Source organism: Bufo gargarizans, chromosome 8 (genome assembly GCF_014858855.1).
Source record: "Bufo gargarizans isolate SCDJY-AF-19 chromosome 8, ASM1485885v1, whole genome shotgun sequence".
NCBI lineage: Eukaryota > Metazoa > Chordata > Amphibia > Anura > Bufonidae > Bufo > Bufo gargarizans.
Window position 1 is genome coordinate 168,178,887 of NC_058087.1, and position 15,964 is coordinate 168,194,850.

At 43.9% G+C, this 15,964-nt stretch overlaps 1 protein-coding gene across 1 annotated transcript; it reads right to left on the reverse strand.

The window, feature by feature from the left end:
* Window positions 1-879: 879 nt before the first annotated feature.
* On the reverse strand, window positions 880-14,136 carry CHST12 (carbohydrate sulfotransferase 12). Its single transcript, XM_044303705.1, has 2 exons — window positions 13,984-14,136; window positions 880-2,731 (listed from the first exon to the last, which is right to left on the reverse strand). The coding sequence occupies exon 2, from the start codon at window positions 2,644-2,646 to the stop codon at window positions 1,381-1,383; it is 1,266 nt and encodes a 421-aa protein (XP_044159640.1). The 5' UTR covers window positions 2,647-2,731; window positions 13,984-14,136; the 3' UTR covers window positions 880-1,380.
* Window positions 14,137-15,964: the final 1,828 nt, after the last annotated feature.

Consider the following 15,964-nt stretch of genomic DNA (forward strand, 5'->3'; position numbering starts at 1 on the left):
ATCAGCAGGGAGAGCAGGACTTCATGAATAACCAGGACTCTTCTCAGGTGGCCGTGACTCTTTCAGGCCTAGTCTGCAATGATTGTGATGTTGGTTCTCGGCAACCACTTAACTTATAAATGACAGACCGCTGATATCAACTCACCTGTCTCTACTTTATTCTGCCGTTAGTATGGGCAAAATAACGTTGGTGACAGGTTCCCTTTAAAGGTGCAGAAACACCATTGCAAAGAAGTACTGAATGTTGCCAGTTTCTCAAAGAAAAACAGCAGCAAATGCTAAAAAAAAAAAAAAAAAAAAAAAAAAAACTGCTACACTCACTTCTTCGACCTGATCCAGCACTGACCCCCCCGGCCTTTGTTTAGTCCTTATACAAACGATCGTATGTATTTTGCGGTCCGCAAAATAGAGATGGTGTCTGTGATTTCAATGGGTCTGTGGTCCGCTTTTTGCAGCCAAATATAGGACATGTTCTATCTCTTTGCGGAAGGGACATACGGATGCGGAAAGCACATTCATCATCCGTGTGCTTCCGCATCCGTATGTCCGTTTCGCAAAGGATAGAACATGTCCTTTCCTTGGCCACAAAATGCGGTCCACTGACCCATTGATTTCAACGGGCCCACAAAAACAAAAAAATTGATGCAGCACAGATGTCATCCACATTTTGCAGATCGCAAAACATATAGGGTAGTGACGGGCATGATGCCTTACAAGCCAAGCGGCCAGCACATGACTGCAGCAGCTGTACTGCTGCCATCGCCGAGCGGTGACGCCTGTAGTACAGCATATGAAACTGAAGTCGCCGATTGGCTGCAGCAGTCGCATGCATTTACACTGGATTGACGTAGGATTGAATAGGTGAGTACTGTTTTGCTCCATTTTATTTTTGGGTTGTTCCTTTTAAGAAACTGGAGAACCTCTTTATTTTCTAAGGGGAAAGCCTTACCTATCACAAGTTGGCACCGGGGACCTAAAATGTGAACTGAGTGTAATATGACCCAGACTATGAACCACAAGAACAGGAGTTCTTTAACAGCCAAGCCTTTACTCAGTCAAGTCCTCCTTAGACACAGTATTAAATAGTTTAAATAATATATTAATTTATAAAATAACGGTAAAAAGCATTTCTGGGAAGTCCTCCTGAGAAAGTAGAATTGCAAGGAAATTTTTTCATGACATTTTAGTCTTTAAAAGTGGAATGAAAAATAAAATATCCTTCTTAAAAACGCATCCACTCAAAGAAATCCAATCCTTGGAGGTCCCTCAACTCTCGTAGAACATGAAATGGAAAGTAAGGGGTGGAAATCAGGTACCATTCCAGGAAAGGCAGCAGATAGGTGTTCATTTTTGGTATTTTACATTAGTTGTTGACTCTCTTTAAACATTTAAGATGTTCTCAGGTTTAGGGTATCCAAACAGAACGAAATCAGGCTCATATAATTTGTAGAGTTTTTGCCTCCATTCTAGAGGTATCTTGGAAAACCAGTCCTCCTCCCAGCTACTCACGGTCCTGTTCCTGTAACTGGGGGGAAACTGGAAGAGAGAATCTAGGTTTAATTGTCTTAGAAGCTGAGATGCATCCTCATCGAGGGTCTCCAATGTCCCTATAAAGTCATAATCAATTTGACACGGGTGGCAGAGACGATACACTTGACGCCAGTGCTCATTGAAAGGTCTCTGTTCTTCCGTCCGCGCATCTAATAGGTACTGTATAAACTGAGAAAATGACGGCTTTGCCCCAGAAGAGATTGCTTCTCCGGCAGATGTGGGAACGTTGGTCCAGTTGGAGTAACGGGTCAATATGGGTATAGCAAACGTTTTATAGAAGTCCTGGTTTTCTAGCTCAAACTTGCTGCGGAAAGCGGAGATAAGACGCACAAAAGGATCGCGGACAAAGATGAATTTGGTGTACTTTTTTAACTTGATCTTCATCATGTGTCTGGAGAACTTCCCATATCTTCTCCAGAACTTGTTAAAGGTGAGATGACTGGTTGTATTGTGGACATCTTCACGGGGGATCTCGAGAGGGTCCTGATACGGGGCTCCTTTTTTGTCTAAAAGACTCTCGCTCAACACAATCATGACCCGTTTCCAATTGGTGCAAGCTACTTTTGGCACGTAACAATAAATGATGCCGTGCCGATCGTCCACGATAAGGTGATCTAGCTCCTTGTTTGGAATATCATCAAATTCCCGGTCCTTGGTTGGAAAATGAAAACTGGAATTACCACAGAACTTGCGTAAATTAAATTTTCTTTCCTCCTGTATCAATTCCTGATCTAAAATCCCTTCCTCCAGTTTGCTTCTGGAGGACCAGTCATACCCTCTAACATTTTCTTCAAAGCTATTCGATTTTCCTCGATGGGCCAATTTATTGCCCTTTGTGCTTAGTGCCTCATTTTTTGCTGTGCCAAAATTAAGAAAACCATCTAAAAATCTGTCCACGTCTGATAGATCATTGTTTTCTGTGGCGGAGACTGAAGAAGGGGGCTCCACGCTTGGATGAGTTGGAAGAGACTTCGAGAAGGCTGTATGAAGATTAAAATTTGCCGTCCCAACATTGTCCCAGTAAACGATTATAAAAAGGACCATAAAAGCAGAGCCGAGGACTACCAGCAAACAGAAGAGACGTGACTTGGTCATTCTTCTCAGAACTATCTAAAATTTGCTCACAGAGACCTCATGCAGTGGTTGCTCCTACATCCATACTGAGTCAGCGTGGACAACCCTAAAATAAAACAGAAAATTGAGGAAGTTAGAGTTATTTCTTAAAATGTGTTCTGAACGTCTTAGACGCTGTACAAAGAGCTGAAATAACAGGGGGGGGGGGGGGGGCGACAAGGCGCTTATCTGTACCAGCAGCTGTATGTTGGAATGGAAGCATGCCCAAAATGCTCTAACTAAACATATTTAACATCCCCTGTTGCTAACCAGACCATGAAAGCACCTTACCAAAAAAATCCTGTTGTTAGCTGGCCATAGACAGGAGTCAATCAACAGAGGAAACTTAGGATTCTAAAGGCCCTATTACACGGAGCAAACATCGTACAGAACGAAAATTAACGAGAATCGTGTGATGTAATAAGTATGAACCATTCAAAGACGAGCGACAAACGGCTTGTTTCTCGTCCATCGTGATCTTTTAGCATGCTGAAAAAATGTATGCTCCTCGTTAATAGATCAGTTCGCATAATATGGAGCCGTCTACTCGCTAACGATCTTATACATGCCTTTTGACCAAGCATCTGTCCCCCATCATTACGTGTAATAACGAGTAACGACCGCAAGTACGAACATCTATCTGCCTGTAAAATAAGCTAAATTTTCGTCGTTAACGAGCCGCTACATCTTCTAGAAGAGGAAGACTCTGTGCTTGGTTGGCCCATCTCCTTTTTTTAAAAAAATGTATTATACGTGTTTGGACTCCCACCACAGTGAATGGAGAGAGCCACCATACATGTGCACGGCCGCCTCGCCATTCATTCTTTGATCTGGATGCTACATCCACCTCACCAAACAGTTCGGAAGACTCTCGTTCCTCATATAGATGCAGGACCCAGAGGTCTAGAAGGCTCTAATGGGGCCATTTAATACCCCTTGAGCTGGGGCATGATGTGCCTAAGTTATGTAGCTCTGTTTATGCCAAGGGAATGGCGGAGACCTGCCACAGAGCAGTAACAAAAAGGACCACAGACAGACGAGTTGGTCTTCTTCTTTTTTTAAATGGTCGCAGGTTACGACCATTGGGGTTGTCGGCGCCTAGGTTAACCCTTTATATGATCATTTTGGAGCACATTTATAAAGACTGGCGTTTTAGACGCCAGTCTTAAGAAGCCCTATAGCTTGCGGTGGATCTGCCAGAGTTATGAGGAGGCACCGGCCTCTAGAGAACTGCAGGGGATCCAGCGCTGGTTCTAAATCTAAGACAGCTTCCTAGTGGTCTTACATTTAGACCATTTTATAAGCCTAAACCAGGGATAGAAAATGGTAAATGAGATGGGACTACTGGAACAGCCCCCCCCCCCCCCCCCTTCCCCGCCGCACCCACTTTTTAAAACCTGGAGTGAGTGGGGGAAAAGTCACAGATTCTGCCGCACCAAAGCGGCATAAATAACCCTCGTTTTTGTTTTCAGTGACCAAATTTGTTGATTTCTTAAGAATTCACTTTAACCTCCTATGGTTCCTCTTATCGTTGAAAGTTGTACTGTCTTTGCGTAATCACTTCCCATTTTGTAGGCGCTAGAATAATGTAAGTAGTATCTGTGCATATAAACTACGGGGGTCATTTATTTTTACTGAAATACGCCAAAATTTGGTGTATTTAAGGTGCAGATGGCACTGCAACAGTTAGTTGCTCCATTACCTGTGACTTCTCCCCGCCCACGCAAGGTCTAAAATTGTGGCTTGGGCAGGCTGGCAGGCCCGTCTTATTCCTTATTTTCTACGACTGTTTTAGGTGAAGAAAATGGTCTAAATGTCTTACATTTATAACTGGTACTGGATGCACCAATGTTATGGAGGCCGGCGTCTCTTCATAACGTCGGCGGATCCTCCGCCAGCTATGGGCCTTGTTGAAGCAAACCTGTCACCATGATTTTGCGCATAGAGCTGGGGACATGGGCTGCTAGATGGCCGCTAGCACATCTCCAAAACCGTTTTGATCGATATGCAAATGAACCTGATATGTGTCCTGTTTCCGGAGATGAGTCCAGCACCGCCCCGCGTCCTCCGAATCTCCTCCTTGCTGGCTGACGTCACAGAGCTGGAGCACCGAAATCTCGCGATGCGCGAGCTAGCGCATGCGCAGTGTCGGCATCATGTTTATTCCCTGTGCTGGCATCAGCACAGGGAACGAACTACGCATGCGCTAGATCGCGCATCGCGAGATTTCGGTGCTGCAGCTCTGTGACGTCAGCCAGCAAGAAGGAGATTCGGAGGACGCGGGGCGGTGCTGGGCTCCTTTCCGCTGGACTCATCTCCGGACACAGGACACATATCAGATTCATTTGCATATCGATCAAAACGTTTTTTTAACACAATAAAAGCACACAGAGCTATGGGACCTGGGTATTGCAGATGTGCTAGCGGCCATCTAGCAGCCCATGTCCCCAGCTCTATGCACAAAATCCTGGTGACAGGTTCCCTTTAAGACCGGCATCTATATATACACAGACATATTTCAGACTCTTGGGCTAGGAAAACCCATGGAATCAGGTAGTCAATAACCTTAGATGCTGCGAGTGTGGTATAAACTGCTGGGATTGGAGTTCTCTGATCCCGGCGGGTGCAGATCCCTATAGAACAGCCCCGCTCCTGTTGCAGTCCATGCACCTTTGAGATGACCATGATGCAGATGGCACGTTGCAGTGCAGGATCTGGCTCCCAATATTTTGTGATTGGATGTTAACAGGTTAGACGCCCCCCAGGAGAAGAGGATATAAGACTCTGCATGCTGCTTATGCTTCCACTCAGTATCTGAAATAAGAAAAGCCTCTGATGTCACGGGGGACCGGGAGGGGTTTACAGCATGCAAGGAGTTCAGCGAAATGCTGGAATGAGTACAGTCTGCTTAAAACAGAAACATGTGGACGCACGCAGCGGTTTTCTGCAGAATTCTTACAGACATGGTTTACTTTAAAAGGGAAAATTTTCTAGACTATTTCTGCAGCCGTGTATATTTATAGTGACAAGTTCTAGGGGGCCCCAGCGCCTGTAGAGCCACCAATCACCTAATATCTTCAAGAAACGTCACCTCCTTGAAGGCATTATACATCAGCCAGGAGTCAGCAGCACACTGCGGGGAGTCTCCCCTCTGCAGCTTGAGATTCAGCAGCCTGGTCTTGGGTTAGTGGGTGACATCATAGCACCTGGGCGTCCCAGCGTCTCAGGCCACAGAAGGGAACGGGACTCAGTATTTTTTTTTTCCTGCCCTGAACACTTGGAGACATTGCTGAAGGGTTGCACTTTGAGGGACATTACTGGGAGGGCACTATGGGAGCATTGGTGTGCCGGCCATTAGTAACTCCCCTGGGGCATTTTATATTGGGGCACTATGGGGGATTTTTTTTAGTATTAGGGACATTATTATTACTGAGTTCACAATAGGGAACATTATTAAGGAGGACCTTTCATGTGTTTTTTTTTATTCTAGATAAATACCTTTACTTCCAGGGTACCCCCTGCTGATGCTGCCACCCTGCTAGTTTTTTTAGAATATCACTCCTTTGACCCCCTGTAGTTTTCCCGCTCAGTATGTTAACACTGAGCATCGGTACAGGGAGGAGGAGACGCCAGGGTTTCTCAATTGGCGTCTCCTTCCCCCTGGCTGTGCCGCGATCCAATCACAACGGAGAGTGTCACAGCCAGGGAGAAGGTGAGCTTTAATACAGAATGCGAAGTAAAATGTCCATTAAGGGTTAAAAAATTATGAAAAAATTTCTCACCTCATCCACTTGATCGCGCAGCCGTTATAGTCTTCTTTCTTCTTCTTGCAGGACCTGCAAAAGGACCTGCGCTGACGTCACCGCGCTCACCATGTTGTGAGCGCGGTGATGTCAGCGCAGGACCTTTTGCAGGTCCTGCAAGAAGGAGAAAGAAGATGATAACAGCTGCGCGATTAAGTGGATGAGGTAATTTTTGTGGAATTATATACATAACAAACAAGTGTGAAACAACTGAAAATATGTCATATTCTAGGTTCTTCAAAGTAGCCACCTTTTGCTTTGATTACTGCTTTGCACACTCTTGGCATTCTCTTGATGAGCCTCAAGAGGTAGTCACCTGAAATGGTTTTCACTTCACAGGTGTGCCCTGTCAAGTTTAATAAGTGGGATTTCTTGCCTTATAAATGGGGTTGGGACCATCAGTTGCGTTGTGGAGAAGTCAGGTGGATACACAGCTGATAGTCCTACTGAATAGACTGTTAGAATTTGTATTATGGCAAGAAAAAAGCAGCTAAGTAAAGAAAAACGAATGGCCATCATTACTTTAAGAAATGAAGGTCAGTCAGTCCAAAAAATTGGGAAAACTTTGAAAGTGTCCCCAAGTGCAGTCACAAAAACCATCAAGCGCTACAAAGAAACTGGCTCACATGCGAACCGCACCAGGAAAGGAAGACCAAGAGTCACCTCTGCTGCGGAGGATAAGTTCGAGTCACAGCCTCAGAATCGCAGGTTAACAGCAGCTCAGATTAGAGACCAGGTCAATGCCACCCAGAGTTCTAGCAGCAGACACATCTCTAGAACAACTGTTAAGAGGAGACTGTGTGAATCAGGCCTTCATGGTAGAATATCTGCTAGGAAACCACTGCTAAGGACAGGCAACAAGCAGAAGAGACTTGTTTGGGCTAAAGAACACAAGGAATGGACATTAGACCAGTGGAAATCTGTGCTTTGGTCTGATGAGTCCAAATTTGAGATCTTTGGTTCTAACCACCGTGTCTTTGTGCGACGCAGAAAAGGTGAACGGATGGACTCTACATGCCTGGTTCCCACCGTGAAGCATGGAGGAGGAGGTGTGATGGTGTGGGGGTGCTTTGCTGGTGACACTGTTGGGGATTTATTCAAAATTGAAGGCATACTGAACCAGCATTGCTACCACAGCATCTTGCAGCGGTATGCTATTCCATCTGGTTTGCGTTTAGTTGGACCATCATTTATTTTTCAACAGGACAATGACCCCAAACACACCTCCAGGCTGTGTAAGGGCTATTTGACCATGAAGGAGAGTGATGGGGTGCTGTGCCAGATGACCTGGCCTCCACAGTCACAAGACCTGAACCCAATCGAGATGGTTTGGGGTGAGCTGGACCGCAGAGTGAAGGCAAAAGGGCCAACAAGTGCTAAGCATCTCTGGGAACTCCTTCAAGACTGTTGGAAAACCATTTCAGGTGACTACCTCTTGAAGCTCATCAAGAGAATGCCAAGAGTGTGCAAAGCAGTAATCAAAGCAAAAGGTGGCTACTTTGAAGAACCTAGAATATGACATATTTTCAGTTGTTTCACACTTTTTTGTGATGTATATAATTCCACATGTGTTAATTCATAGTTTTGATGCCTTCAGTGTGAATCTACAATTTTCATAGTCATGAAAATAAAGAAAACTCTTTGAATGAGAAGGTGTGTCCAAACTTTTGGTCTGTACTGTATATACAGTCATACAGCGAGTATATACATACAGTACACACCTATATACAGTCATACAGTGAGCATATACATACAGTACTACTCTATATAGTCAGTGAGTATATACATACAGTGCACACCTATACACAGTCATACACTGAGTATATACATACAGTCAGTGAGTATATACATACAGTACACACCTATATATAGTCAGTGAGTATATACATACAGCACACACCTATATATAGTCAGTGAGTATATACATAGTGTGCACCTATACACAATCATACAGTGAGTATATACATAGAGCGCACACCTATATACAGTGAGAATATACATACAGTACACACCTACATACAGTTAGTGAGTATATACATACAGTACTCCCCTATATACAGTGAGTATATACATACAGTGCACACCTATATACATACAGTACACACCTATATACAGTGCACACCTATACACAGTCATACAGTGAGTATATACATACAGTGCACACCTATATACAGTCATACAGTGAGTATATACATACAGTACACACCTATATACAGTCATACAGTGAGTATATACATACAGTGCACACCTATACACAGTCATACAGTGAGTATATACATACAGTACACACCTATATACAGTCATACAGTGAGTACATACATACAGTACACACCTATATACAGTCATACAGCGAGTATATACATACAGTACACACCTATATACAGTCATACAGTGAGCATATACATACAGTACTACTCTATATAGTCAGTGAGTATATACATACAGTGCACACCTATACACAGTCATACACTGAGTATATACATACAGTCAGTGAGTATATACATACAGTACACACCTATATATAGTCAGTGAGTATATACATACAGCACACACCTATATATAGTCAGTGAGTATATACATAGTGTGCACCTATACACAATCATACAGTGAGTATATACATAGAGCGCACACCTATATACAGTGAGAATATACATACAGTACACACCTACATACAGTTAGTGAGTATATACATACAGTACTCCCCTATATACAGTGAGTATATACATACAGTGCACACCTATATACATACAGTACACACCTATATACAGTGCACACCTATACACAGTCATACAGTGAGTATATACATACAGTGCACACCTATATACAGTCATACAGTGAGTATATACATACAGTACACACCTATATACAGTCATACAGTGAGTATATACATACAGTACTACCCTATATAGTCAGTGAGTATATGCATACAGTGCAGCCCTAAATAAAGTCAGTGAGTATATACATACAGTACTACCCTATATAGTCAGTGAGTATATACATACAGTGCACACCTATACACAGTCATACACTGAGTATATACATACAGTCAGTGAGTATATACATACAGTACACACCTATATATAGTCAGTGAGTATATACATACAGCACACACCTATATATAGTCAGTGAGTATATACACAGTGTGCACCTATACACAATCATACAGTGAGTATATACATAGAGCGCACACCTATATACAGTGAGAATATACATACAGTACACACCTACATACAGTTAGTGAGTATATACATACAGTACTCCCCTATATACAGTGAGTATATACATACAGTGCACACCTATATACATACAGTACACACCTATATACAGTGCACACCTATATACAGTCATACAGTGAGCATATACATACAGTGCACACCTATATACAGTCATACAGTGAGTATATACATACAGTACACACATATATACAGTGAGTATATGCATACAGTGCAGCCCTAAATAAAGTCAGTGAGTATATACAGTGTGCACCTATATACAATCATACAATGAGTATATACATACAGCGCACACCTACATACAGTCAGTGAGTGTATATACATACAGTGCACCTATATACACAGTCATACAGTGACTATATATACAGTGCACACCTATATAGAGTCATACAGCGAGTATATACATACAGTGCACACCTATATATAGTCAGTGAGTATATACATATAGTACACACCTATATATAGTCATACAGTCCTGATCAAAAGTTTAAGACCACTTGAAAAATGGCAAAAAATCATATTTAGCATGGCTGGATCTTAACAAGGTTCCAAGTAGAGCTTCAACATGCAACAAGAAGAAATGGGAGTGAGACAGAACATTTTTTGAGCATTCAATTGAATGAAAACACAGAATAAACTGAAACAGGCTGTTTTTCAGCTGATCAAAAGTTTAGGACCACACCTCCAAAAAAAAAAAATAACTAAACCCCCCCAAAACAGAAATCCAACTTCCAAACATGAACTCAGTAATGAGTAATTCCGCCGTTATTGTTTATCACTTCCAAAATTTGTTTCGGCATACTTGATGCAAGCGTTTCCATGAGGTGAGTGGGAACATTTCTCCAAGTGGTGAAGACGGCCGCACGAAGGCCATCTACTGTCTGGAACTGTTGTCCATTTTTGTGAACTTCACTTGCCATTCATCACCAAAGGTTCTCATATGGATTTAGATCAGGGGAACACGCAGGATGGGCCAAAAGAGTGATGTTATTCTCCTGGAAGAAGTCCCTTGTCCTGCGGGCATTGTGTACTGTAGCCTTGTCCTGTTGAAACCCCCCAGTCGTTACCACACAGACGAGGGCCCTCAGTCATGAGGAATGCTCTCTGCAACATCTGGACATAGCCAGTGGCCGTTTGATGCCCTTGCACTTCCTGAAGCTCCATTGTTCCACTGAAGGAAAAAGCACCCCAGACCATTATGGTGCCCCCTCCACTGTGGCGCGTAGAAAACATCTCAGGTGGGATCTGCTTGTCATGCCAGTGACTTTGGAAACCATCATAACCATCAAGGTAAAAAAAATTCTCAGAGAATAAAACTTTCTTCCACCTTTGAATGTCCCATGTTTGGTGCTCTCTTGCAAAGTCCAAACGAGCAGTTCTGTGGCGTTCAAGGAGACGAGGTCTTTGAAGAGGTTTTTTGTTTTTGAAGCCCTTCAGTCTCAGATGCCGTCTGATGGTTATGGGGCTGCAGTCAGCACCAGTAAGGGCCTTAATTTGGGTTGAGGATCGTCCAGTGTCTTGACGGACAGCCAATTGTATCCTCCGGCTCAGTGCTGATGAAATTTTTTGGGGACTTCCACTTGACTTTTTTGTTCCATAACCTTCAGGATCATTTAAGAAATTCCAAATGACTGTCTTACTGCGTCCCACCTCAGCAGCGATGGCGCGCTGTGAGAGACCCTGCTTATGCAGTTCAACAACCCGACCACGTTCAAAAAGGGAGAGTTTTTTTGCCTTTGCCATCACAACGTGTGACTACCTGACAGAAAATGACAATGAATCCACATCTTTGCACAGATTTGGCCTTATAAAGGCATGTGGTCCTAAAATTTGGATCAGCTGAAAAACGGCTTATTTCAGTTTAATCGTTATTTTCAATTAATTGAATGCTCAAAAAATGTTTGGTCTCACTCTCATTTCTTCTTGTTGCATGTGGAAACTCTACTTGGAAGCTTGTTAAAGGGCTTCTGTCAATACAGCCACATCCTACTCACAGGGCTGTGCTGGCCGGCCGGGCAGACGAGCGGCAGCGTCACGACTGACGTCACATGCCTGCGCCGCCTCCTTCATTCAGAAAGTAGGCCGGGCACATGACGTCAGTTGTGACGCTGCCGCTCCTCTGCCCGGCCGGCCAGCATTAAGATGACAGCCCTGTGAGTATGATGTGGCTGTATTGAATGTAATACTGCAGAGGGGGGCCAAATGAATAGAATGCTTATTAATTGTACAACATTTTATAACTACTGGAGCTGGGGGCCGGAGCACAGTGAACGCACCGGCCCCCGGCTCCTCCTCCCAGTCCCTCCCCGCTATTTTGAAATATTTTCAATTAATCTATTAATTGTACAATGGGGGCTGTGGATGGCACTGTTATGGGGTGGGGGTCTGTGGATGGCACTGTTATGGGGTGGGTGGGGGTCTGTGGATGGCACTGTTATGGGGTGGGTGGGGGTCTGTGGATGGCACTGTTATGAGGTGGGGGGGGGTCTGTGGATGGCACTGTTATGAGGTGGGGGGGGGGGTCTGTGGATGGCACTGTTATGAGGTGGGGGGGTCTGTGGATGGCACTGTTATGGGGTGGGTGGGGGTCTGTGGATGGCACTGTTATGAGGTAGGGGGGTCTGTGGATGGCACTGTTATGGGGTGGGGGGTCTTTTAAAAGTATTTGGGCAAAAAGCCATTTTCGGTTTCGGTTTCGGTCAAGGGGTATCCTGAATTTTCGGTTTCGGTTTCGGACCAGAATTTTCCTTTCGGTGCACCCCTAATATACAGTCATACAGTGAGTATATGCATACAGTACACACCTACATAAAGTCAGTGGGTATATACATACAGTACTCCCCTATATACGGTCAGTGACTATATACAGTGTGCACCTATATACAATCATATAGTGAGTATATACATACAGCGCACACCTACAGTCAGTCAGTGCATATACATACAGTGCACACATATATACAGTCATACAGTGAGTATATACATACAGTACACATCTATATAGTCATACAGTGAGCTTATACATAAGATACACATATATAGTCATACAGTGAGTATATACAGTGTGCACCTATATACAATCATACAGTGAGTATATACAGTGTGCACCTATATACAATCATACAGTGAGTATATACATACAGCGCACGCCTACATAGTCACAGTGAGTGTATATACATACAGTGCACCTATATACACAGTCATACAGTGACTATATATAGTGCACACCTATATAGAGTCATACAGCGAGTATATACATACAGTACACACCTATATACAGTGAGTATAAACATACAGTACATCTATATACAGTCATACAGTGAATATATACATACAGTACACCTATATACAGTGAGTATAAACATACAGTACACCCATATACAGTGAGTATATACATACAGTGCACACCTATATACAGTCATACAGTGAGTATATACATACAGTACACACCTATATACAGTCATACAGTACACACCTATACACAGTCATACAGTGAGTATATACATACAGTACACACCTATATACAGTCATACAGTGAGTATATGCATACAGTACACACCTATATACAGTCATACAGTGAGTATATGCATACAGTACACACCTATATACAGTCATACAGTGAGTATATACATACAGTACACACCTATATACAGTCATACAGTGAGTATATACATACAGTACACACCTATATACAGTCATACAGTGAGTATATACATACAGTACACACCTATATACAGTCATACAGTGAGTATATACATACAGTACACACCTATACACAGTCATACAGTGAGTATATGCATACAGTACACACCTATATACAGTCATACAGTGAGTATATGCATACAGTACACACCTATATACAGTCATACAGTGAGTATATACATACAGTACACACCTATATACAGTCATACAGTGAGTACATACATACAGTACACACCTATATACAGTCATACAGTGAGTACATACATACAGTACACACCTATATACAGTCATACAGTGAGTATATACATATAGTAAACACCTATATACAGTCACAGTGAGTATATTATACATACAGTGAGTATATACATATAGTACACACCTATATACAGTCAGTGAGTATATACATACAGTACACGCCTATATACAGGCATAGCATATACAATGTAACCCCTTCGGCGCCGGACAGGCTGATCTACCATCACTCTTCAGCCCCAGCAGATTTCCCCCAGGCCCCTGGAAAAAGGGGCGCTATAATCGCCATCACCGAGGCAGATGCCAGCATTTGTCACGACATACCGCACCTTAGCCATCAGCTGGATGCCTTTCCATGTCGTGTTCCAGTTGCCCCTCGTCGCCGACATGAATGTAGGGAAGGAAGCAGACACACAGCCAGCTCAGCCCGGATCGCCAGCTCTCCACTACAACCTCCTCATCCCCTCACAGAGCCGGGGACCGCAGCCCCGCCCACACTCCCAGGACCAGAGAGGAGGCGCGGACCACGTGACGGGGCGGAGGCCGCCATGATGCTTGTGGTCACTGAGGGCGGCCGAATACACAGCGGTGACACACCGTTATCTAGCAGTCACTGTTAGTTTAGTTTTTTTCGTTTCAGTTTGCAAAGAGGGAGTTATTTATGGAGTGGAATATTTAAAAAAATAATAATAATTTTAAGTGTTCCCCGATTTAAAGGGACCTTTCCTAAAGCTATTGCTAAATGTATCGTCTGTCAGAATCCTGCTGGGAGTTGTAGTTTTGTAACAGCTGGAGAGACGCAGTTTGGAGACTATTGGTCTTTAACAGGGATCAGCAACCTTCGGCACTCCAGCTGTTGTACTACAACTCCCAGCATGCGCCATTCACTTCTGTGGGAGTTCAGAGAACAGCCAAGCAAGTGTGCACGATGGGAGATGTAGTTTCACAGCACCTGGAGTGCCGGAGGTTGCTGATCCCGGGTCTATAAGATCTTATTTGTAAGACGGAATTCAAAACATAAGCCCAATTACAATAATTTTCGGGGAGAAATACATGACTGTGTATGTACTGCGGTATATGAACACTGTAGTGTAGTATTATTGGCTATGGTACTATTATTTGTGTCATTTAGGGTAGTGACGGAGAGATGATTGTGGCTGTGTACTCATCATCTCTCATCTGTAGCCTTCTGGTTGTCGTCGGACTCCACCCGGGGTCTTCATTCGGTGATCAATATCCGTTTTTCAGATGACAGACCATCTCCATAACAGTGCTAGCCACAGTGTCCCCATAGCAATGTCAACCACATAACGCACCTACAGCTTCCATATGCCTCCATTTTTTCTTGACAAGTGAAAATGTGTGTATGTGCGGAGTTCTCTTCCCTCGATTGCCACAGACATGGTGTCACGCTTTGGCGTGGGAGGGAAACACCACACCGAGCATAGGAGGGTATGGGTAACAGGGAATCAGGCCTGAGAACTAGGGAAGGAAGATGGACACCTCCTAGTAAAAACCCTAACCAAAATCCTGACTAACTACCTGTATGAACAGACCCCAAAGGTAGGTGAGTTCATAAGCAGGAATACCTAGAGTCCTATCTAGCTCTATAGGACCCCGGTACTAATGGCAGGGACGAGACTACCTGTTCCTCCAAAAGGAAGGACGAACAGGAGTCTCCTTCAGGCCTAATACAAAAAATAGGGAAATGCAACACACGGAACCCAAACAAAATACAAAAGGGAAAGGAAAGACCTAGCTTCAATGAGGCTATGGAAGCACCAGGAACTCAGCCGAGATCCAACCACAAACAATCCACAGACACAGACGCTATAAACCGCACAGCATTGTGGGAGAAGCAACTATAAATAAGGAAGGATAAATGACCACAATAGCAACACCTGAGACAAGGGGTGTAGCCATTACCAGAAACAACACAGACGCCTATTGATCCACAAGGAAAACCTGTCAGATCAAAGCACGTGTTGCCAGTCTCACTGTTCTTCTGCCACTCACTGTCGCCGGGACGTCCGTATGTCTCGGTACATCCGTGACACATGGAGACCCCTAGTGCCAATATTTGTTGGCTTCAGGGTCGGACTGGTCGACCAGAGGATCCAAGCTCTGACAATAATGGACCCCTAATAAAACAGGGCCCTTAAAGGGGTTATCCGGCCCCTGAAATGCCCCTACCCCCCACATGCCCGGGCCTCTCACACACAATGTACTGACCTCGCTCCCCGGCACCGCGTCGCTTCTGAAGCCTGCACGACCGCCGCTGAATCTCCCTGTCGCCGAATGAAAACATCC

Excerpts from the sequence above, each read along its gene's own strand:
- CHST12 (XM_044303705.1), bottom strand. The coding sequence starts at position 2,646 with ATGACCAAGTCACGTCTCTTCTGTTTGCTGGTAGTCCTCGGCTCTGCT.